Here is a 21,619-nt window from a genome sequence, read left to right on the forward strand (position 1 = left end):
TCCAGTGTAGCTTTGGGTCATTGTCATGCTGAAAGGTGAACTTCCGTTCCAGTTTCAGCTTTCCTGCAGTAGGCAGCAGCATTTCCTCAAGGACTTCTCTGTGCTTTGCTCCATTCATTTTCCCTTCTATCCTGACAAATGCCCCAGTCCCTGCCGATGAGAAACATCCCCATAGCATGATGCTGCCACCACCATGCTTCACAGTAGGGATGGTGTTCTTTGGGTGATGAGCTGTAATGGGTTTGCGCCAAACATAACGCTTTGCATTTAGGCCACATGGTGTTTTTTTGCATACTTCAAATAGGATTCAAGGTGGGCTTTCTTGAGTAATGGCTTCTTTCTTGATTTATGGAGTGCTTGGGATATTGTTATCACATGCACACTTTGACCAGTCTTGGCCATAAAAGCCTGTAGCTCTTGCAAAGTTGCCCTTGGCCTCTTGGTAGCCTCTCTGATCAGTCTCCTTGCTCGGTCATTCAGTTTGGAGGGACAGCCTGATCTAGGCAGGGTCTTGGTGGTGCCATACACCTTCCACTTCTTAACCATGCTCCAAGGGATATTCAAGACCTTTGATATTTTTTTTTATACCCATCTTTTGAAAGCTCCTTGGTGCTCAAGGTTGAGTCTTTTCTTTGAAATGCACTATCCAGCAGAGGGAACCTACAGGAACTGCTGGATTTATCCTGAAATCATGTGAATCACTATAGTTTAACACAGGTGGAGGCCACTTAACTTGACGTGTGATTTTGAAGGCGATTGGTTACACCTGAGCTAATTAAGGAATGGAATTACAAAGGGGGAGAGGCACTTATCCAACCAAGCTATTTCAGTTTTTATTTTAAATTAATTTTCTACAATTTATTTTTTCACTTGGAAGCTGTGGGGTAGGATCTGTAGATAAAAAAAAAACAAAACAAAACAAAACAAAACAAAAAAAAAACTGTTTTAACTCCAGTCTATAAGCAACAAAGAGTTTCCAACAAGGTTGAACACATTTAACTATATATATATATATATATATATATATATATATATATATATATATATATATATATATATATATATATATATATATGTACACACAGACAGACACACACACGATAGGCTCCTTTAATATGGAACATATAATTTGTATTGAACAAATCATTCACTTTTAAACATTAAATTATATTTGAATAATTGCATTGGATTTCACAGGCAGCGGGGGACGTCAAAGCTTGGGTCTTATCATTAATGAACACGCAGTACCCTTCTTTGATCTCACGGCGGCGCCAGAAACACAGAAAGTTTCAGATGCCGGAATGTCGACCAGGCGTAGAAAGCGCAGGCAGAAACAGGCTGCGCAAGGTAAATATATCAAACATATTTTAAATATCGAGCGTACACAACCGCTAACCTTCAGCTAAACATTTCATATGTGTGTCTATATATTTAGAAGAATTTGCAGTCGCTTTTCATTGTTTTTAATCATTCGCATTGCATTATTTTATTTTATTTTTAAAAATATCATTCACTTTGCCACCTCGGTTTTTCACCCGGAATCGTTTAGGCTTGCCACCGGTAAGATCTAAAAATGTTTTTATTATTATTATTATTATTATTATTATTATTATTATTCTTTGAACTGAGATGGTTTACCAGTAATCGTTTTTATGTCATAAACGATGTGCTGTGTTTTGTAATGTGTCTGCTTTGGGATCTTATTCAATTGTGAAACGCAACACCAGCAGGGCGGATTCAAACGAGACGAAGAGTCGGGAGGGTTGGGATTTGACGCTCAACTGCACTAAAAGTTTGCAGCTTGTAGAGCTGAGTTGGTAGATGTGTTGCTGCGCAGGCTGGTCACACAGTTAGTAGATGTGTTGCTGTGTTTGTGTGGTAGTGTCCTGGGCAGGCAGGTCACACAGTTAGTAGATGTGTTGCTGTGTTTGTGTGGTAGTGTCCTGGGCAGGCAGGTCACACAGTTAGTAGATGTGTTGCTGTGTTTGTGTGGTAGTGTCCTGGGCAGGCAGGTCACACAGTTAGTAGATGTGTTGCTGTGTTTGTGTGGTAGTGTCCTGGGCAGGCAGGTCACACAGTTAGTAGATGTGTTGCTGTGTTTGTGTGGTAGTGTCCTGGGCAGGCAGGTCACACAGTTAGTAGATGTGTTGCTGTGTTTGTGTGGTAGTGTCCTGGGCAGGCAGGTCACACAGTTAGTAGATGTGTTGCTGTGTTTGTGTGGTAGTGTCCTGGGCAGGCAGGTCACACAGTTAGTAGATGTGTTGCTGCGCAGGCTGGTCACACAGTTAGTAGATGTGTTGCTGTGTTTGTGTGGTAGTGTCCTGCACAGGATGGTCACACAGTTAGTAGATGTGTTGCTGCGCAGGCAGGTCACACAGTTAGTAGATGTGTTGCTGTGTTTGTGTGGTAGTGTCCTGCACAGGCTGGTCACACAGTTAGTAGATGTGTTGCTGCGCAGGCTGGTCACACAGTTAGTAGATGTGTTGCTGTGTTTGTGTGGTAGTGTGCTGGGCAGGCAGGTCACACAGTTAGTAGATGTGTTGCTGTGTTTGTGTAGTAGTGTCCTGCACAGGACTGGTCACACAGTTAGTAGATGTGTTGCTGCGCAGGCTGGTCACACAGTTAGTAGATGTGTTGCTGTGTTTGTGTAGTAGTGTCCTGGGCAGGCAGGTCACACAGTTAGTAGATGTGTTGCTGCGCAGGCTGGTCACACAGTTAGTAGATGTGTTGCTGCGCAGGCTGGTCACACAGTTAGTAGATGTGTTGCTGTGTTTGTGTGGTAGTGTCCTGCACAGGATGGTCACACAGTTAGTAGATGTGTTGCTGTGTTTGTGTGGTAGTGTCCTGGGCAGGCAGGACACACAGTTAGTAGATGTTGCTGTGTTGATGTCTGCGGAGGCACAGGAGAGAAGGCAGGCATGTCAATCTGTCCAGATGTGCAGCTCTGTAAAGCAGGGCGGGTTGAAGGCAGGCATGTCAATCTGTCCAGCTGTGCAGCTCTGTAAAGCAGGACGGGTTGAAGGCAGGCATGTCAATCTGTCCAGCTGTGCAGCTCTGTAAAGCAGGACGGGTTGAAGGCAGGCATGTCAATCTGTCCAGCTGTGCAGCTCTGTAAAGCAGGACGGGTTGAAGGCAGGCATGTCAATCTGTCCAGCTGTGCAGCTCTGTAAAGCAGGGCGGAGAGAAGGCAGGCATGTCAATCTGTCCAGCTGTGCAGCTCTGTAAAGCAGGGCGGGTTGAAGGCAGGCATGTCAATCTGTCCAGCTGTGCAGCTCTGTAAAGCAGGGCGGGTTGAAGGCAGGCATGTCAATCTGTCCAGCTGTGCAGCTCTGTAAAGCAGGGCGGGTTGAAGGCAGGCATGTCAATCTGTCCAGCTGTGCAGCTCTGTAAAGCAGGGCGGGTTGAAGGCAGGCATGTCAATCTGTCCAGCTGTGCAGCTCTGTAAAGCAGGGCGGGTTGAAGGCAGGCATGTCAATCTGTCCAGCTGTGCAGCTCTGTAAAGCAGGGCGGGTTGAAGGCAGGCATGTCAATCTGTCCAGCTGTGCAGCTCTGTAAAGCAGGGCGGGTTGAAGGCAGGCATGTCAATCTGTCCAGCTGTGCAGCTCTGTAAAGCAGGACGGGTTGAAGGCAGGCATGTCAATCTGTCCAGCTGTGCAGCTCTGTAAAGCAGGATGGGTTGAAGGCAGGCATGTCAATCTGTCCAGCTGTGCAGCTCTGTAAAGCAGGGCGGGTTGAAGGCAGGCATGTCAATCTGTCCAGCTGTGCAGCTCTGTAAAGCAGGGCGGGTTGAAGGCAGGCATGTCAATCTGTCCAGCTGTGCAGCTCTGTAAAGCAGGGCGGGTTGAAGGCAGGCATGTCAATCTGTCCAGCTGTGCAGCTCTGTAAAGCAGGGCGGGTTGAAGGCAGGCATGTCAATCTGTCCAGCTGTGCAGCTCTGTAAAGCAGGGCGGGATGAAGGCAGGCATGTCAATCTGTCCAGATGTGCAGCTCTGTAAAGCAGGGCGGGTTGAAGGCAGGCATGTCAATCTGTCCAGCTGTGCAGCTCTGTAAAGCAGGGCGGGTTGAAGGCAGGCATGTCAATCTGTCCAGCTGTGCAGCTCTGTAAAGCAGGGCGGGTTGAAGGCAGGCATGTCAATCTGTCCAGCTGTGCAGCTCTGTAAAGCAGGATGGGTTGAAGGCAGGCATGTCAATCTGTCCAGATGTGCAGCTCTGTAAAGCAGGGCGGGTTGAAGGCAGGCATGTCAATCTGTCCAGCTGTGCAGCTCTGTAAAGCAGGGCGGGTTGAAGGCAGGCATGTCAATCTGTCCAGATGTGCAGCTCTGTAAAGCAGGGCGGGTTGAAGGCAGGCATGTCAATCTGTCCAGATGTGCAGCTCTGTAAAGCAGGGCGGGTTGAAGGCAGGCATGTCAATCTGTCCAGCTGTGCAGCTCTGTAAAGCAGGGCGGGATGAAGGCAGGCATGTCAATCTGTCCAGATGTGCAGCTCTGTAAAGCAGGGCGGGATGAAGGCAGGCATGTCAATCTGTCCAGATGTGCAGCTCTGTAAAGCAGGGCGGGATGAAGGCAGGCATGTCAATCTGTCCAGCTGTGCAGCTCTGTAAAGCAGGACGGGTTGAAGGCAGGCATGTCAATCTGTCCAGATGTGCAGCTCTGTAAAGCAGGGCGGGTTGAAGGCAGGCATGTCAATCTGTCCAGATGTGCAGCTCTGTAAAGCAGGGCGGGATGAAGGCAGGCATGTCAATCTGTCCAGATGTGCAGCTCTGTAAAGCAGGGCGGGTTGAAGGCAGGCATGTCAATCTGTCCAGATGTGCAGCTCTGTAAAGCAGGGCGGGTTGAAGGCAGGCATGTCAATCTGTCCAGCTGTGCAGCTCTGTAAAGCAGGACGGGTTGAAGGCAGGCATGTCAATCTGTCCAGATGTGCAGCTCTGTAAAGCAGGGCGGGATGAAGGCAGGCATGTCAATCTGTCCAGATGTGCAGCTCTGTAAAGCAGGGCGGGTTGAAGGCAGGCATGTCAATCTGTCCAGCTGTGCAGCTCTGTAAAGCAGGGCGGGTTGAAGGCAGGCATGTCAATCTGTCCAGCTGTGCAGCTCTGTAAAGCAGGGCGGGTTGAAGGCAGGCATGTCAATCTGTCCAGCTGTGCAGCTCTGTAAAGCAGGGCGGGTTGAAGGCAGGCATGTCAATCTGTCCAGCTGTGCAGCTCTGTAAAGCAGGGCGGGATGAAGGCAGGCATGTCAATCTGTCCAGATGTGCAGCTCTGTAAAGCAGGGCGGGATGAAGGCAGGCATGTCAATCTGTCCAGATGTGCAGCTCTGTAAAGCAGGGCGGGTTGAAGGCAGGCATGTCAATCTGTCCAGCTGTGCAGCTCTGTAAAGCAGGACGGGTTGAAGGCAGGCATGTCAATCTGTCCAGCTGTGCAGCTCTGTAAAGCAGGGCGGGTTGAAGGCAGGCATGTCAATCTGTCCAGCTGTGCAGCTCTGTAAAGCAGGGCGGAGAGAAGGCAGGCATGTCAATCTGTCCAGCTGTGCAGCTCTGTAAAGCAGGGCGGGGTGAAGGCAGGCATGTCAATCTGTCCAGCTGTGCAGCTCTGTAAAGCAGGGCGGGTTGAAGGCAGGCATGTCAGTCTGTCCAGCTGTGCAGCTCTGTAAAGCAGGGCGGGTTGAAGGCAGGCATGTCAGTCTGTCCAGCTGTGCAGCTCTGTAAAGCAGGGTGGAATGTCTGGAATATGTGCTTTAGCTGTCAGTCACAGTACGGCTCGGAAGCTACAAGAAAAAGAAACGCACTGACAGGCAAACGCTGAAGAAGATTTTCAATGTATCAGCTACAACTTCTCTGAAAGCATTGGAGATATCGGAAATAGCTTTGTAGTAATTGGTTATGTCTAGTAATAATATATTGCCATAGTATATAGTGCTGGTAATAAGACTCCTGTTGCAGAGCACTGTGACCCATTCCAAGTTTTACTACGAGCTTGATTAGCCAAGGTGTATAGGTGACAAGCACAGGTGTGTCTTATTAAACTAGTAAAAGCAAGAATGGATCAGACTGCTATGTAACGGGAGTCTTATTTCCGTCTCTCGTCAGTTTCCTTGCTGGCAGTGTTGTTCTCTCTGAATTGTGAGTCTCTCCCTGCAGGACTCAGCGATGGGAAAGATGCACGAAGGAGCTGGGAGAGTGTGGAGAGGCTGGCCTTCAAATACATGGTAAATACACTGATCCCACACCACAGTGACTGCAGAGGAGAGGTGAGGTGCAGCAACGACACGTGGGTTTTATTTTCTAGAGCGCCCTTCGCACCACTGCATCCCAGAGAGAGTGCTGTACAGAGTTCAAAACAGAGCAAGAGAGCAGTCATGTGCAGTGCACTCCAGCTGCAACCTCTCTGTTTGTATCAGACGACTAGCTGTAGTGATTGTAACTGAACTGTACACTGCAAATATCTCTGTCTGGTACGGGGAGTGCAGTCCACCACACTGCTGGTCACAGTGGACAACTTTGAGTTTCATTCTGCACTCGGAATGCTGCTTTACCTTTCATTCAATTTGAGGTTCTTGTTTTTCAATGTAGCTTGAGCATTTCAGTATGTGATTTGTGAATACAGCCCTGGGCCACAAGTGAGACCTTTTAATAGCTGATTATTATATATATATATATATATATATATATATATATATATATATATATATATATATATATATATATATAACACACACAAGTACATTTTAGTAACACATCTGAAAAGGAAGATTGTGAGAGATGAGTTCTGCAGGTTTCTGTAGCTGTGCACAGTGAAGATGGGAAGGAGGGTGTCCGTTTGCTTCAGCAGCTCATAATCGAGACACTCATCCAATTGGGAGGTGATGTCACTCCACCGGCAAACAGGAAGCAACATTTTAACCCCTCTGTGACTCAAGAGAAACACAGGCATCCAGAACAGCGTCCCTGCAGCGGGATGAGATCCAGAACAGCGTCCCTACAGCGGGATGAGATCCAGAACAGCGTCCCTACAGCGGGATGAGATCCAGAACAGCGTCCCTACAGCGGGATGAGATCCAGAACAGCGTCCCTGCAGCGGGATGAGATCCAGAACAGCGTCCCTGCAGCGGGATGAGATCCAGAACAGCGTCCCTACAGCGGGATGAGATCCAGAACAGAGTCCCTACAGCGAGATGAGATCCAGAACAGCGTCCCTACAGCGGGATGAGATCCAGAACAGCGTCCCTACAGCGGGATGAGATCCAGAACAGCGTCCCTACAGCGGGATGAGATCCAGAACAGAGTCCCTACAGCGGGATGAGATCCAGAACAGAGTCCCTACAGCGGGATGAGATCCAGAACAGAGTCCCTACAGCGGGATGAGATCCAGAACAGAGTCCCTACAGCGAGATGCAGTCACTTACTAGGGCTGTTGTTGGGACTGCAGTCACTTACCAGGGGTTGCTTGTCTGTTAGCTGGAGTTTCTTTAGTTTTTAGGACTCAATATTCTCGTTTTTAATTGAAACGTAATAATGTTGGGATGTATTTGTTTAATTAAATGTGGAACTAAATCTTTTTTCGTCTCTTCTTTCCAAGGAGAAATGCAAAGTGGAATCCAGCACAGACTCTGACTCTGACACAAGCCCTGAGGTAACTCTGAAATATGAAGGTGTTTCTACACCCTGATATTTACTAAGACACAAAAACACATTCTCAACAAATACTGCAGCCATCTCCGCAAATACTGAAATCATCTCAGCTTAAAGGCTAATGTTTAGTAAATATTTATTTATTGATTTATTTTGTGTCTTGATTTTTCAATATAAACAGGGATGTGCATCAAGTACATCTGAAAGTGGAGCCGCTAAGAAGGGGCCTGTGAGCAGATCCAGTCTTCCGGTAAGAAAGGACTGGATCACAGCATCCAGTGAGCAGATACTGTCTCCTGGTAAGAAAGGGCTGGATCACAGCATCCAGTGAAAAGATACAGTCTCCTGGTAAGAAAGGGCTGGATCACAGCATCCAGTGAGCAGATACAGTCTTCTAGTAAGAAAGGGCTGGATCACAGCATCCAGTGAGCAGATACAATCTCCTGGTAAGGGTACTAGTCTTCTGTTAAACTGTTACACACTCAATACTAAAACACGCACTTGTTCATTTTTTAGTATTACTAAAGGTGTGCAGTTCCCCATTAGCAGCCAAACTAGTGATCAATCATCTTGAACCCGGTAATCACAAATACACAGTCTGAAAAGGCATGACATCCAGCTGTGTGTGTGTGTGCCACTGAGTGATTACTTTACATGTGTTATTTTAGCTTTGTTTGTAATATATATATATATATATATATATATATATATATATATATATATATATATATATATCACACAATTTGTATTTGCTTTAAAACCACATGCATTGTGAGTGCTGCCCCTTGTGTTTCCTGCAGTCCCTGGATCCCTACGATGGTTGCTCAGAGGATTCCTCGGATCTGTCTGACTGCAGCCTGAGGAGCCGACAGCCCGTCTCCAGCAATCCCCCCCGCGGTGTCCCTTCCACAGAGCAGGAGTCTTTCCCCAAAGACCCAGGGAAGTGTGGAGCTGCCTGTGTGAAGCTCCACGCAGCCGGCTCTAAAGCCAGCCCTCCCGCCGACGTGCACATGAGGTCCTCCAGCGATTCTGAGACCACAGCATCCAGGAGCCTGAAGAGAGAGCCGTTGTGGCAGAGGGCTGTGGATTCAGGGATCCTCACAGAGTCTCCTCTCTCCACTCCGGGACAGTGTGCTTACGTGAGCCGGACTCTGGCCAGGCTGCCCGAGAGCCCCACCTACAGGGCGAGGCACAGCCCCCCCGCCCTGGACACTATGCCAAAGCGCAAGCTGGGTTTCCCGGGGCCGGACACAGCGGAGCGCGTGCACAAGAAGAAGCAGCGCGTCGTCACACTGGAGGTACGGAAACCTCTGGCTTTCATTTATCTGGGTCTTTATCCCGGTATTGAGAAACATGTGCAAGTTGTATAATTCTTCACATGGCTTGGAAATGATGGTTGCTAATTGCAGTGCTCAGGATCATGCTGTTCGGCATTGCAGCCTGGTTGCTCTTGCTCAGGACCGTGCTCCCTGGTATTGCGGCCTGGTTGCTCTTGCTCAGGACAGTGCTCCCTGGCAGTGCGGCCTGGTTGCTCTTGCTCAGGACCGTGCTCCCCGGCAGTGCGGCCTGGTTGCTCTTGCTCAGGACCGTGCTCCCTGGCAGTGCGGCCTGGTTGCTCTTGCTCAAGCGTGCTGTTTGAACTGCTCTCCACACACACTCACTGCTTACCTGGAGATTACTGGGTTCTGCCCAACTTTGTGGATTTAGCCACACTGCTGTAGGCTGCATGTGTGCACGTTTGCACGTTTGCAAGAATGTTAATCCTTCCTGTGTGATTCTTTCCAGGACACAGAATGAAGACTGGGCTGTCTGGGGGGAGACCTGCTTCGCCTGTTCTGATCACTGATGCACTTTTTTTTTTTTGAGGCTGTTTGTTTGTAGGTCTTGATTGTGTAAATATATAGAGTGAATTTAATTTTGAATTTTGAAAGCATAATTTAGGAGAAAAAAACAAACCGAACAAATTGAAGGGTAAGATCCCAGTGGTTTTGTTTGTGGAAGACAGCTCTGAAATTGTGAATGTAAATAAATCTGCATGTCAAAAAAAAAAAAGTAAATTAATTTATCTTGTCCAAATGCAGTTTAATAAACAAAGCACGAACTTCACCACAATCTGTATGAAACAAAAATGCTACCTGGTTTAATTTATGATTTGTTTATTCATTTGTTACACGAACATGTATCAAAGGCACTGCCCTAGGGCTGGAATCATGAATCCACAGGAGCGGAGGCTTCTGTCTGCTCCTCCTGCAAATGCTTCCATCTCAGAACCCCTTTGAGATGCTCACTTCATTTTGTCAGCGTCATGGAAAATCCTGCCTGGGGCTTAATCTAATGGTCCCCTTCATTGTGAGCCGTCAACTCATATGGCTGCCTTACTACAGTCAAACAACTTCTTAATTTCAGGATGATAAATAAAACATCTCCAGTACCCTGAAAACAGTTGTTGGCATTAAGGTAACAGTAGGGTTATTTAAAAAAGTTATCACTGTCACCCCACACAGGCATCAGGTTATATCTGGTTTTTATGCTCATAGCCAGTCTAATCAGCTGCTTTTATTTTACACAGTATTTTTCGTTATGCACACCATTTAATTTGATGTCAAAAATATATTTCAGGGGTCCCAGAGCGGTTCACCTGGTAAAATTTTGCTGACTGACTGACAAGCACAAAGTGTAATATTAAAAATAGTAATTGCTATAAAGGCCCTGATGATTGACGTGCAATCCATGAATTAACTGCCTCTGTGAAACAAGGAAACAGAGTAGCCTTGGAAATGTGCATTCACATGCAAAACCCAACCCTAGTTTATTTCTACCTTTCAAGCAAGTGCAATCTCCTGCATTAGTAGCAGCAGGACATTGTGGAAAAGTGCAACTCTGAACAGCTGTGAAAGCTACCACTGCAGATTGAAGTGCTGGATCCATGGATGGACTAGACGACAGCACATCTGCAATTCATGTGCTTGCGTTTGGTGAAAAGGATGAACACAGCAGCAAAAGGTAATGGGAGACATGCTTTATTATGGATTACAACAGTACCAAACACAGGACACTTTCTCATTTCCTTCATAAAAATACACATTCATATTCCTTCTTTAAAAATCAGTTTGACCTTCTATTCATCAAACCACTGGACTCATTTCTCAGACCTTCTTTAAACAAAATGCAAAGATTCTGTAACCCAGGGTTGTTTAAACAGCTTCGTTATGCTAGGTACTACTACTGCTATAATTCTACTGGAAATGCGGTTTTATTTATTTAGGTGGTCTGTTACACTCTCATTCACTCCGTGCACAGCACTGCGACCCCGCGCTCGTAGAAGCTGTGCGGACCCTCCTTGGTCGCGATGTCGAAGTCCACAGTGAAGATCAGGTCGGCACGAGTGAAGTTCAGATACACCGGCAGAGTAACCTGGGGAGAAAACGCACGATAATGAAGTCACTGCATTGGCAGAGTAACCTGGGGAGAAAACGCACGGTAATGAAGTCACTGCATTGGCAGAGTAACCTGGGGAGAAAACGCACGGTAATGAAGTCACTGCATTGGCAGAGTAACCTGGGGAGAAAACGCACGGTAATGAAGTCACTGCATTGGCAGAGTAACCTGGGGAGAAAACGCACGGTAATGAAGTCACTGCATTGGCAGAGTAACCTGGGGAGAAAACGCACGGTAATGAAGTCACTGCATTGGCAGAGTAACCTGGGGAGAAAACGCACGGTAATGAAGTCACTGCATTGGCAGAGTAACCTGGGGAGAAAACGCACGGTAATGAAGTCACTGCATTGGCAGAGTAACCTGGGGAGAAAACGCACGGTAATGAAGTCACTGCATTGGCAGAGTAACCTGGGGAGAAAACGCACGGTAATGAAGTCACTGCATTGGCAGAGTAACCTGGGGAGAAAACGCACGGTAATGAAGTCACTGCATTGGCAGAGTAACCTGGGGAGAAAACGCACGGTAATGAAGTCACTGCATTGGCAGAGTAACCTGGGGAAAAAACGCACGGTAATGAAGTCACTGCATTAGCAGAGTAACCTGGGGAGAAATGAAGTCACTTCATTAGACCCCCCCCCATAAAGCCAGATTGTCTAGCATCCTAGGCAATACACAACATAAATAAAAACACATTTGTGTTTGACTCACAGAACTTCTATTTCAAAGTTTATATAATGTTGTTTTCCATCAAACAAACCGGTGCAGTGCAGTGCACCAGTCTGCTGTGTGCGAGATGGATCCTGCAGGTAGAAGTGCAGTGTAGTGCAGTGCACCAGTCTGCTGTGAGCGAGATGGATCTGCAGGTAGAAGTGCAGTGTAGTGCAGTGCACCAGTCTGCTGTGTGCGAGATGGATCATGCAGGTAGAAGTGCAGTGTAGTGCAGTGCACCAGTCTGCTGTGAGCGAGATGGATCATGCAGGTAGAAGTGCAGTGTAGTGCAGTGCACCAGTCTGCTGTGTGCGAGATGGATCCTGCAGGTAGAAGTGCAGTGTAGTGCAGTGCACCAGTCTGCTGTGAGCGAGATGGATCATGCAGGTAGAAGTGCAGTGTAGTGCAGTGCACCAGTCTGCTGTGTGCGAGATGGATCCTGCAGGTAGAAGTGCAGTGTAGTACAGTGCACCAGTCTGCTGTGTGCGAGATGGATCCTGCAGGTAGAAGTGCAGTGTAGTACAGTGCACCAGTCTGCTGTGTGCGAGATGGATCTGCAGGTAGAACGCACGGCACTCACCGCGTTGGCTTTCTTCTCGGTGCTGGTCTGCTTGAGCCAGTGCAGCTGTGTGAGGGGGAGCTCAGTGGAGATGGTGCTCGACAGGGACAGCTTGTTGTTGCTGCATGTGGCTCCCTGGAGCTTCAGGCCTGGACCGGTGGAAAAAAGAAAAAGCTTTGTCAGTGCAGCAGAAACACGCCCTATAAATGGTTACTTTACAGCATTAATACAGCACACTTTAGAAACTGAAATAAAATGCATTTATTCATTTCACCACTGACTCCCAGAGTTGCTTTTGTAATATTTGTTTGTGTGAATTGGATGCATGTATCAAACTGCCAACTCCAGCAGTAAATCTGGATAATTACCATGTTAAGTTTCCTATCTATGTATCTATTTTATAACGCATAATGTTTCTTCAAAGTTTTGGCAAGGCAACTTCTCAAACTCCCTAGAGTTCACACAAACCGTTTTAGAATTCCTAAAAATTTTAATTAAAAAAAAAAAAAAAAACCATGACAGAACAGCTTCCATTCATGACTCAAACAGATGGTTCAGTTTTTTGCCTGTGTTTTCTATTGCTATAAAATCACAGCTCCTTACCTTTGATTCCAAAGCTGCAGGCATCCAGCACAGTGTTCTGGGAGGTGGTAACATTCACTTCCAGGCACAGCTCCTCCAAGGACCAGCTGTTGGCCTGGGCAACGTACTGCCTGGTGGCTGTGATGTAAGCCTCGGGGACAAACAAGCCACCGAGACACACATGGATGTTCTGAAGCACAAGAGACACAAACAATCAGCACTCTCTCAACACACCTCTTTAACTCAACACCACATTTAAAACATACAAAGAAAATCACATTCAACAGCACCTCTGCGCAAAACTGATGCTCCAGAGACATGCGGACACCTGATATTAAAACAGACATGTACATGGCACCTGTTAATATAACATAATATCTCTCTCTCTATATCTATCACACACACGTATATATAACCAACTGTGGTTGTACACCTAGCTCAAGACTAAATGGGACTTTGCCCCCAATGTTTCCCCATAATACATTTTCATTGATTGTTCCCACCTTGAGCTCCTTGGCTCCTCCACTCGCTGCTGCCTGAGAGATCTGCTGCAGCTGTTTAATACGATCACTGAAATCAGTCACCCACTGGATCACAGTCATGGAGGCTGGAACAGTGTAGCGAGACCAGCTACGAGGCAGGATACCTTCATACAGGAGAGAGAAAACAACAAGATGTATTAGATAGACACCTTTATCCAAGGTGACTCACAAGTGTTACAGAGCAGTACAAAGGTTACAATGCAAACCAGTCTAGTTTACACAAGTGCAAATTATACTACTAAAATACAGTTTGAGAGGATTAAAGCAATTCTATACACAATGACATGATAGTGCAAGGATAGTGCTTGGGTCAGAAAAGTACAGTACACTGTAGGAGCAGATCAAGAGATCTGCAGGTGTAGTCTAAACAGGCAAGTCTTCAGGAGGAATTAGGAACCACAGTAAGCAATACTTGTAAGTTTAGCACAGAAACCAGGATCAGAGGACCAGACAGGCCAGAGAGTAGTGAGGGTATGGAATGAGTTACCAAGCTATGTTGTGGATGCTGGGATCCTTTGATCTCAAAACTTTGACTAGTTTGAGTGTAAATCACAGCTCCTAGGAACCAGACAAGCTGAACGGACTCCTCTCATTCAGAAAGGTTCTCGTGTTATGAAGGGCGCTTCAGAACAGTATCTCTGATGCAGGTTACGTGCAGCTTCACCGATTCCGTACCTTTGACGAGCTCGTTGATGAGAGTGCGCAGGTCGTTGGTCTGCTTCTTCTTGCCCTCACACACCTGGATTACATCAGTCAGGTCCTGCCGAACATCCTGCAGCATCCGGGCCCCCATCTTGACCTCTCGCTCGAAGAACCTGAACAGGGGGTCCTGCGGGAACAGGGGGAGTGGGGGGGGTCACTGAGTTACTCTTAAAAATAAGAATCCTTCAATAAATCCTCCTTCAATAAACTGATGTTAATGTTAGCCAAATGTAAGAACACCAACTCAAATACTGATATTGTGTGTTTCATCACCAAGCAGTGGGATTTAGGACAGCTGTCTGGTTAGCATCACCTCGGCCGTGCGTTATTGGCCTCCCTGTTGTAACTCAATAACGGAACAGCTGACGTGCACAGAGAACAATGAGAGAGCAACGTGTGGTTGTTGTTGTTTAGCTGCTGATAAAGCACAGGCGCTGTCTGGAGCGATTGCTCACCTTGATGTTCTCCACGGTGCGTTTCAGGTGGTTCAGGGTCTGGGGGATGAGCTGTAGCCAGTTGCAGGCGGTGGTGTGCAGTGTTCTCATCCAGGCGGGCTGGCTGTCCGAGGTGGAGTTGGTTCTCTGTTTCTTTTCAGACTCGTAAGCCAGGTCGTCCTCATCCTCAAGCAGCTGCATCTTCAGCATTTTTCTGATCATGTCGATGCCTGAAGCACAAAAAAGGGTCAAAATAAATAAATAAATAAATAAATAAAAAAATTATATATATAGAAGTTCAAATCATGCCATAGTTAAAGCAAACAAAGACACAGCAAACAAACAGTCCTGGACCAACTGAAATGCTCCGTTACCCTGGGTGGTGAGAAGAACCTTCTCGGCGTTGCTTGGCAGACCCAGCCAGGACGGAGTCTGTGTGTCAGGGAGCATCTCAACCCAGTGCACAAACTCCTCACGCCTGGGTTAAAACAACAAGACAGTAAGAGTTAGAAGAGCAGGCCTGCCAAGACCAAACACACAAATTCACAACTACATTCCATTAGCGAGACTGCGAATACCACTTGCCTGATGCCGTCGGGCATCTGGATATCTTTGTGCCCGTCCACCTTGCAGGCCAGTTTGAATTCGCTGTCGAAGCTGCCGGTGGTGAAGATGCGCTCCAGGAAGGTGTTGAGCAAGCGCTGGTCGAACTCATTGTCAATGCGGCCGCCGTAGATGGACTGGGCCATCAGGGTCTTCAGTGCAGCCCATGGGATCTTATCAGGGGAGATGTTCTGGCGGCCCTACAATACACAACAGCAACTTTTCATTAATAAAAAAAAAAAAAACTCACTGGGACTGCAGTGCCCCTTCCAGCGGACACATGTGTAACACACCCTTCAAATCCAGGATATTCAGGGGTGTGCCCTGAACAAACACACTCTTCAAAACAGAGAGAAGAGAAAATGCTGGCGTCCATCAGCCGTGCTGCTCCTCGCTCCCTCCGCTGCGCGCTCACCTTGGCGGTGTCATCGAGCCAGGTGTCCACAGTGTCACAGGCAGAGCGCAGGTCCGACTCTCCGAACTCGTACTTCTTGGACCAGCCCAGGGGAGAGTAGCGCAGCCGCTCCTGAATGATGGCATGGAACCAGGCCAGCAGGAAGTACAGGCGGGCTCGCTCATTCGGAGCCTGCAAGGCAACAAGCACAGTTGTTATGCTATTACATTAGGATTATTATTGGATTAAGTTTTCAACTGTTTGAGACACTTTATTGGTTTTTTCCCATTTAACCTAACAATGACTAGAAACAAACTGCAAAAACATAACTTAACAGGGCCCAGAGTTTCAAAAACAATACATTTGTATGTATTTGTCTCCAACAGGTGATGGATCTCTATGAACACGGTCGGGCTGGTACCTTGCACATCCGAGCCACAGGGATACTGCTGAAGGTCCTCAGCATGTTGGCCTTCACTCCAGGAGGAGGTTCGAACACAAAGATGCGCCCGGCACGCAACAGGTTCACTGGAACCTGGAGAGAGGGGGAGAGAGAAGACAGCAGTCAGAGCCCATTACTGACTGGCAACAAGCAGGCATAAAAACAACTATACGCTTACAGAAGGTCTCAGCCTGCTGAACTATCATTATCCTACAGCACAAGCTCACTCGACAGAAACGATTATAGTGCTATCCTTCGTAAATAGTGGTTGTCCAGTGCTTGGGTTTTTTTCACCCTTCATCAAAAAGCTCTCACTGACAGTGAGGTAGAGCCCCAGCATCCAGTCAAATTCAGAAAGCAAGCAGTAACACTTCAATCACACAAAGCAGATTTCTAACTCAGATTAAAACATTATCCACTGCATTCTAAATCATTAAAAAAAGCACTGAAATGATTAAACAATTGAAGAGATAGGAAGATGCAGGCCGTTACTCATCCTTAATAAAAGAAACAAACAAAACAAAATTTAAGAAGTATGCAGAGCAGGAACCTTTGCTTTACCTTGGGGTTGATTTCCATGGTGAGGAAGAGGCGGAAGCAGGCGTGGGGCTGCATGGAGTGCAGCTTCTTCTCCAACTGCATTAGCCAGCCAGGGGCCAGGTGGACATTCTCCAGCATTACCCACCTGTGTACCAAGAGCACAGCACTGTCAGACACAGTGACCGGATTCACAGCACGGTCAGACACAGTGACTGGATTCACTGCACGGTCAGACAGTGACCGGATACACAGCACGGTCAGACACTGTGACCGGATTCACTGCACGGTCAGACACAGTGACCGGATTCACTGCACGGTCAGACAGTGACCAGATTCACAGCACTGCCAGACACAGTGACCGGATTCACAGCACTGCCAGACACAGTGACCGGATTCACAGCACGGTCAGACAGCGACCGGATACACAGCACTGCCAGACACAGTGACCGGATTCACAGCACGGTCAGACACAGTGACCGGATACACAGCACGGTCAGACACAGTGACCGGATTCACAGCACGGTCAGACACAGTGACCGGATTCACAGCACGGTCAGACACAGTGACCGGATCACTACACAGCACGGTCAGACACAGTGACCGGATACACAGCACGGTCAGACACAGTGACCGGATACACAGCACGGTCAGACACAGTGACCGGATACACAGCACGGTCAGACACAGTGACCGGATTCACTGCACAGCACTGTCAGACACAGTGACCGGATACACAGCACTGTCAGACACTGTGACCGGATACACAGCACGGTCAGACACAGTGACCGGATACACAGCACTGTCAGACACAGTGACCGGATACACAGCACTGTCAGACACAGTGACCGGATTCACAGCACGGTCAGACACAGTGACCGGATTCACAGCACAGCACTGTAAGACACAGTGATCGGATACACAGCACAGCACAGCACGGTCAGACACAGTGACCGGATACACAGCACGGTCAGACACAGTGACCGGATACACAGCACTGTCAGACACAGCGACCGGATACACAGCACTGTCAGACACAGCGACCGGATACACAGCACTGTCAGACACAGTGACTGGATTCACAGCACAGCACTGTCAGACACAGTGACCGGATACACAGCACGGTCAGACACAGCGACCGGATACACAGCACTGTCAGACACAGCGACCGGATACACAGCACTGTCAGACACAGCGACCGGATACACAGCACTGTCAGACACAGTGACTGGATTCACAGCACAGCACTGTCAGACACAGCGACCGGATACACAGCACGGTCAGACACAGCGACCGGATACACAGCACAGCACTGTCAGACACAGTGACCGGATACACAGCACTGTCAGACACAGTGACTGGATTCACAGCACAGCACTGTCAGACACAGCGACCGGATACACAGCACTGTCAGACACAGCGACCGGATACACAGCACTGTCAGACACAGCGACCGGATACACAGCACTGTCAGACACAGTGACTGGATTCACAGCACAGCACTGTCAGACACAGCGACCGGATACACAGCACGGTCAGACACAGCGACCGGATACACAGCACTGTCAGACACAGCGACCGGATACACAGCACTGTCAGACACAGTGACTGGATTCACAGCACAGCACTGTCAGACACAGTGACCGGATACACAGCACTGTCAGACACAGTGACTGGATTCACAGCACAGCACTGTCAGACACAGTGACCGGATTCACAGCACAGCACTGTCAGACACAGTGACCGGATACACAGCACTGTCAGACACAGCGACCGGATACACAGCACGGTCAGACACAGCGACCGGATACACAGCACGGTCAGACACAGCGACCGGATACACAGCACGGTCAGACACAGCGACCGGATACACAGCACGGTCAGACACAGCGACCGGATACACAGCACTGTCAGACACAGCGACCGGATACACAGCACTGTCAGACACAGCGACCGGATACACAGCACAGCACTGTCAGACACAGTGACCGGATTACACAGCACTGTCAGACACAGCGACCGGATTCACAGCACAGCACTGTCAGACACAGCGACCGGATACACAGCACGGTCAGACACAGCGACCGGATACACAGCACGGTCAGACACAGCGACCGGATTCACAGCACAGCACTGTCAGACACAGTGACCGGATACACAGCACTGTCAGACACAGCGACCGGATTCACAGCACAGCACTGTCAGACACAGCGACCGGATACACAGCACGGTCAGACACAGCGACCGGATACACAGCACGGTCAGACACAGCGACCGGATTCACACAGCACAGCATGCATTACTCCATATTGGATTTGAAGAAGAATTTGAAAGAACTAACATGGTTGAGATTTAATAATAATAAAAAAAAAAAAAAAAAAAAAAAAAAAAACATTTATATTTGATAAATCAATTAATATAGTTCTATAAAATTTACAAACCTTCCAGACTTGACTGCTGTGTTGATGTCCCTGTCTGCTTTGTTGAATCCCTCAGCAGAACCTAGACAGAAGGCATGGGTGAACTCGAGTCCCGATTCCCCCCTTCTATTGTTATCAAGCCAAAATATCTACTTTACCCGCTTTGCTATAAAACATATGGGGAGTGTGTGTGTGTGTGTGTATAGATAAGATTTAAATTGCTTGGAAGACTCAAAGAAAACAGGTGTTTCAATATCAAAGCTGCAAAGGGGGATAGTTTTCTGGAGTTTAACTTAGACACTTTCACAGTTAAAGAATCACTTACATTTTGAGGAGAACACCTTGTTACTCAGAATTCAGAATCACAGCTGATCTTACCAATGGAAACTGAGGTTATCTGTTTGTTCTGTTCAGCTGCTAGGTCCCTCACAAGACCACTCGCATCATATCCAGGTACAGAGCACATCAAAACCGGGGTGTTGGGCTTCACCTAGAGGACACCCCCCACCCCCACCCCCATCTGGGTTAGTATAACAAAGGGACCTTCAACTTCATTAGGACTCTCAATAAAAACCACTGTGTTGCTCTCTGTGAGGATTGAAAGGGGTTACATTCCTCTAGCTCGGGGACTCTGAGGCTTCAGGGTGCTCCTGCAGAACTGCTACACATTACAAGACGACTGCAGTGCATTGCACATAGACAGTTATACGAAGCAGACAGTTTGAAACTCTTACCAAATTACTCAATACAAATACCAGTAATAAAGCCAAAAAGACATGACAGTATTCTTACTCCTGCATTTAATTAAAAACAATCCTGTACTTCAGATAGTTCTAACATTTTTGTAAGAACACAATATTTGAATATTAGGTCGGAGTGTGCCAGAGGGTGATCAAAACCACACAACCCTTCATTGCACTTTGCTATGCTTTTCACTGTGTGAAAGTGTGTGAGGAGCCTTGCTCCAGGTAGTTACCTCACTTTCCACAATGCTGCCTAGGTCCAGTGGCTGGTCAATGATGGCCATGAAGCTTTCTCCCAGGACTTTGGCCACGAAGTTGTGAGACACGGCCAGGAGGCGGTCGGGGCGGAAAGCCTGGATCAGCAGCAGCTGATGAACTGCCTGCCCGATTGGAGCTGGAGAGAGAGGACAAGGACAGCAGTGAAAGCAAAGCTAGTAAAAACATCAAAACAATCTCCAGGCTCCGACACAGACCCAAAACTCACTTGCTGGTTTCTCTTCAGTCCACAGATAGGGCACAGTCTGTTCTGGAGAGCTGCTCTCCAGCCAGATGAAGATTTGCTAAATGAAATAAAACACAAACAAAATGAGTTAATAACAGCAATGACAGAACAAATCCCAACCCCACTACAACCTTGCACATTTTGAAGATTATTTATTTGAACACATTAATACCGTATATAATACAATAAACGACAGAACAGCCAGCGTGCGCAGAGGCAGACACTCAAACCACAAGAGGAAGGATGCACTGAAAACACTGACTTACAGCAGCACAGAATACTACAACCGTTACTTAATGCAGGAGCAGCAGGGTTTCACACCTTGAACAGGTAATGGCACTTACCTCGTCAGCCTCAACCTTTGAAACAAGGTCCTTAAAAGCAGGCAGGCGACTCAGACGGACCATTGCCTCAGCCTGGTCACTGGTCAGTTCTTTGACCTTGGGCACAGAGGAGCCGGTCAACACAATCTCCTTCCCTCTGAGGAAATGCTGGAACTCTGCATCGTACGAGGGCTCACTGTAATACACAGGTAAAAACACATGCAAAAATATCTGCATTAGACAAAAGGGTGGCAGCAATACATTCAGTCCATTTATTGCCTTAGTGAAGCAAAACAACTTAATTATTATCATTGATATAGCTTTTGGAGGGCAAGTTTCCGACTGCCCCAGAAAAAAACAAAAAAAACAAACCCAGCTGCAAAAACATCTGCTGTTCATCTAGAACTTAATTATAACCAATGCAATAAACGCAAACTTATCTTTTAAAATAAAAATGAACCTGAAAATTAATTGGAGCAATTGAATCCAGTAATAAACCTTTCACCTGTTTATCCCTTTGAGGTAGATCCTGGCCATCAGCATGGCAAAGGTGATGTGATCGTGATGCAGCATCCCTCTCGCCACTCTATTGAAAGCGATCTGTTGGGGCAGAACACAAGGGGACGGTTACACAAGTGGATCTGCCCGCTGTGATCAGAAACAGCAGTAAAGCAGTCGGAGGAGGAATCCGGACCTGGAACAGATCTTTGGTGATGATGGACAGGCGGTGGGTGTGGTCAGTGATGCCCTTCAGGTTGGTGTTCTCATACAGCACGGTGTGGTAAATATCCAGGAAGAGGTGCAGAGAATACTGGTAGAGGAAATGGATCTGAAGCGAGAGAGACAGAGATCACAAGTGTCACAACTAGCATACAATGAGTATCTTAAGACTATAGAAACAAAGGTAGTAGGTGGATCCCGGTGTAATGCAATCCTAAATAAAAGGAGGGCGGGCGGGCTTCTAGTACTGGGTTTGGGTTACAGTTCTGCCACCTAAACTAGCATCCAATAAATAAGGACAGCGTCTTCTAGACTTTGTTTATGTAATACAGCAAATGGAACAGCTG

The 21,619-nt window shown here is 47.5% G+C and overlaps 2 protein-coding genes across 4 annotated transcripts in view; one reads left to right on the forward strand and one right to left on the reverse strand.

The window, feature by feature from the left end:
• The first annotated feature begins 1,211 nt into the window (after positions 1-1,211).
• LOC121324712 lies at positions 1,212-9,724 on the forward strand. Of its 2 annotated transcripts, none has more exons than XM_041266843.1 (6): positions 1,212-1,347; positions 6,133-6,200; positions 7,571-7,624; positions 7,805-7,873; positions 8,424-8,921; positions 9,409-9,724. In XM_041266843.1, exons 1-6 carry the CDS (start codon positions 1,302-1,304, stop codon positions 9,418-9,420), a joined length of 747 nt encoding a protein of 248 aa, XP_041122777.1. In that variant the 5' UTR covers positions 1,212-1,301; the 3' UTR covers positions 9,421-9,724. The 2 variants fall into 2 exon arrangements, with proteins under 2 accessions (XP_041122777.1, XP_041122776.1); XM_041266842.1 differs by lacking the exon at positions 1,212-1,347 and adding an exon at positions 1,356-1,560.
• A 903-nt stretch (positions 9,725-10,627) lies between these two features.
• Positions 10,628-21,619, reverse strand: part of LOC121324262 (cytoplasmic dynein 1 heavy chain 1) — a 46,845-nt gene continuing 35,853 nt past the window's right edge. For both annotated transcript variants that reach the window (XM_041265951.1, XM_041265950.1), the window contains exons 61-78: positions 21,247-21,381; positions 21,058-21,152; positions 20,574-20,748; positions 20,212-20,287; positions 19,961-20,121; positions 19,363-19,474; positions 19,006-19,066; positions 16,589-16,712; positions 16,007-16,120; positions 15,607-15,777; positions 15,174-15,391; positions 14,963-15,066; positions 14,610-14,818; positions 14,128-14,281; positions 13,414-13,556; positions 12,932-13,100; positions 12,350-12,477; positions 10,628-11,037 (exon numbers count right to left, since the gene is read on the reverse strand). In XM_041265951.1, the coding sequence (XP_041121885.1) occupies positions 10,909-11,037; positions 12,350-12,477; positions 12,932-13,100; positions 13,414-13,556; positions 14,128-14,281; positions 14,610-14,818; positions 14,963-15,066; positions 15,174-15,391; positions 15,607-15,777; positions 16,007-16,120; positions 16,589-16,712; positions 19,006-19,066; positions 19,363-19,474; positions 19,961-20,121; positions 20,212-20,287; positions 20,574-20,748; positions 21,058-21,152; positions 21,247-21,381 (2,478 nt within the window). In that variant the 3' untranslated portion in view covers positions 10,628-10,908. The remainder of the gene's footprint in view (positions 11,038-12,349; positions 12,478-12,931; positions 13,101-13,413; positions 13,557-14,127; positions 14,282-14,609; positions 14,819-14,962; positions 15,067-15,173; positions 15,392-15,606; positions 15,778-16,006; positions 16,121-16,588; positions 16,713-19,005; positions 19,067-19,362; positions 19,475-19,960; positions 20,122-20,211; positions 20,288-20,573; positions 20,749-21,057; positions 21,153-21,246; positions 21,382-21,619) is intronic.

Source organism: Polyodon spathula, chromosome 12 (assembly GCF_017654505.1).
Source record: "Polyodon spathula isolate WHYD16114869_AA chromosome 12, ASM1765450v1, whole genome shotgun sequence".
Lineage (NCBI taxonomy): Eukaryota > Metazoa > Chordata > Actinopteri > Acipenseriformes > Polyodontidae > Polyodon > Polyodon spathula.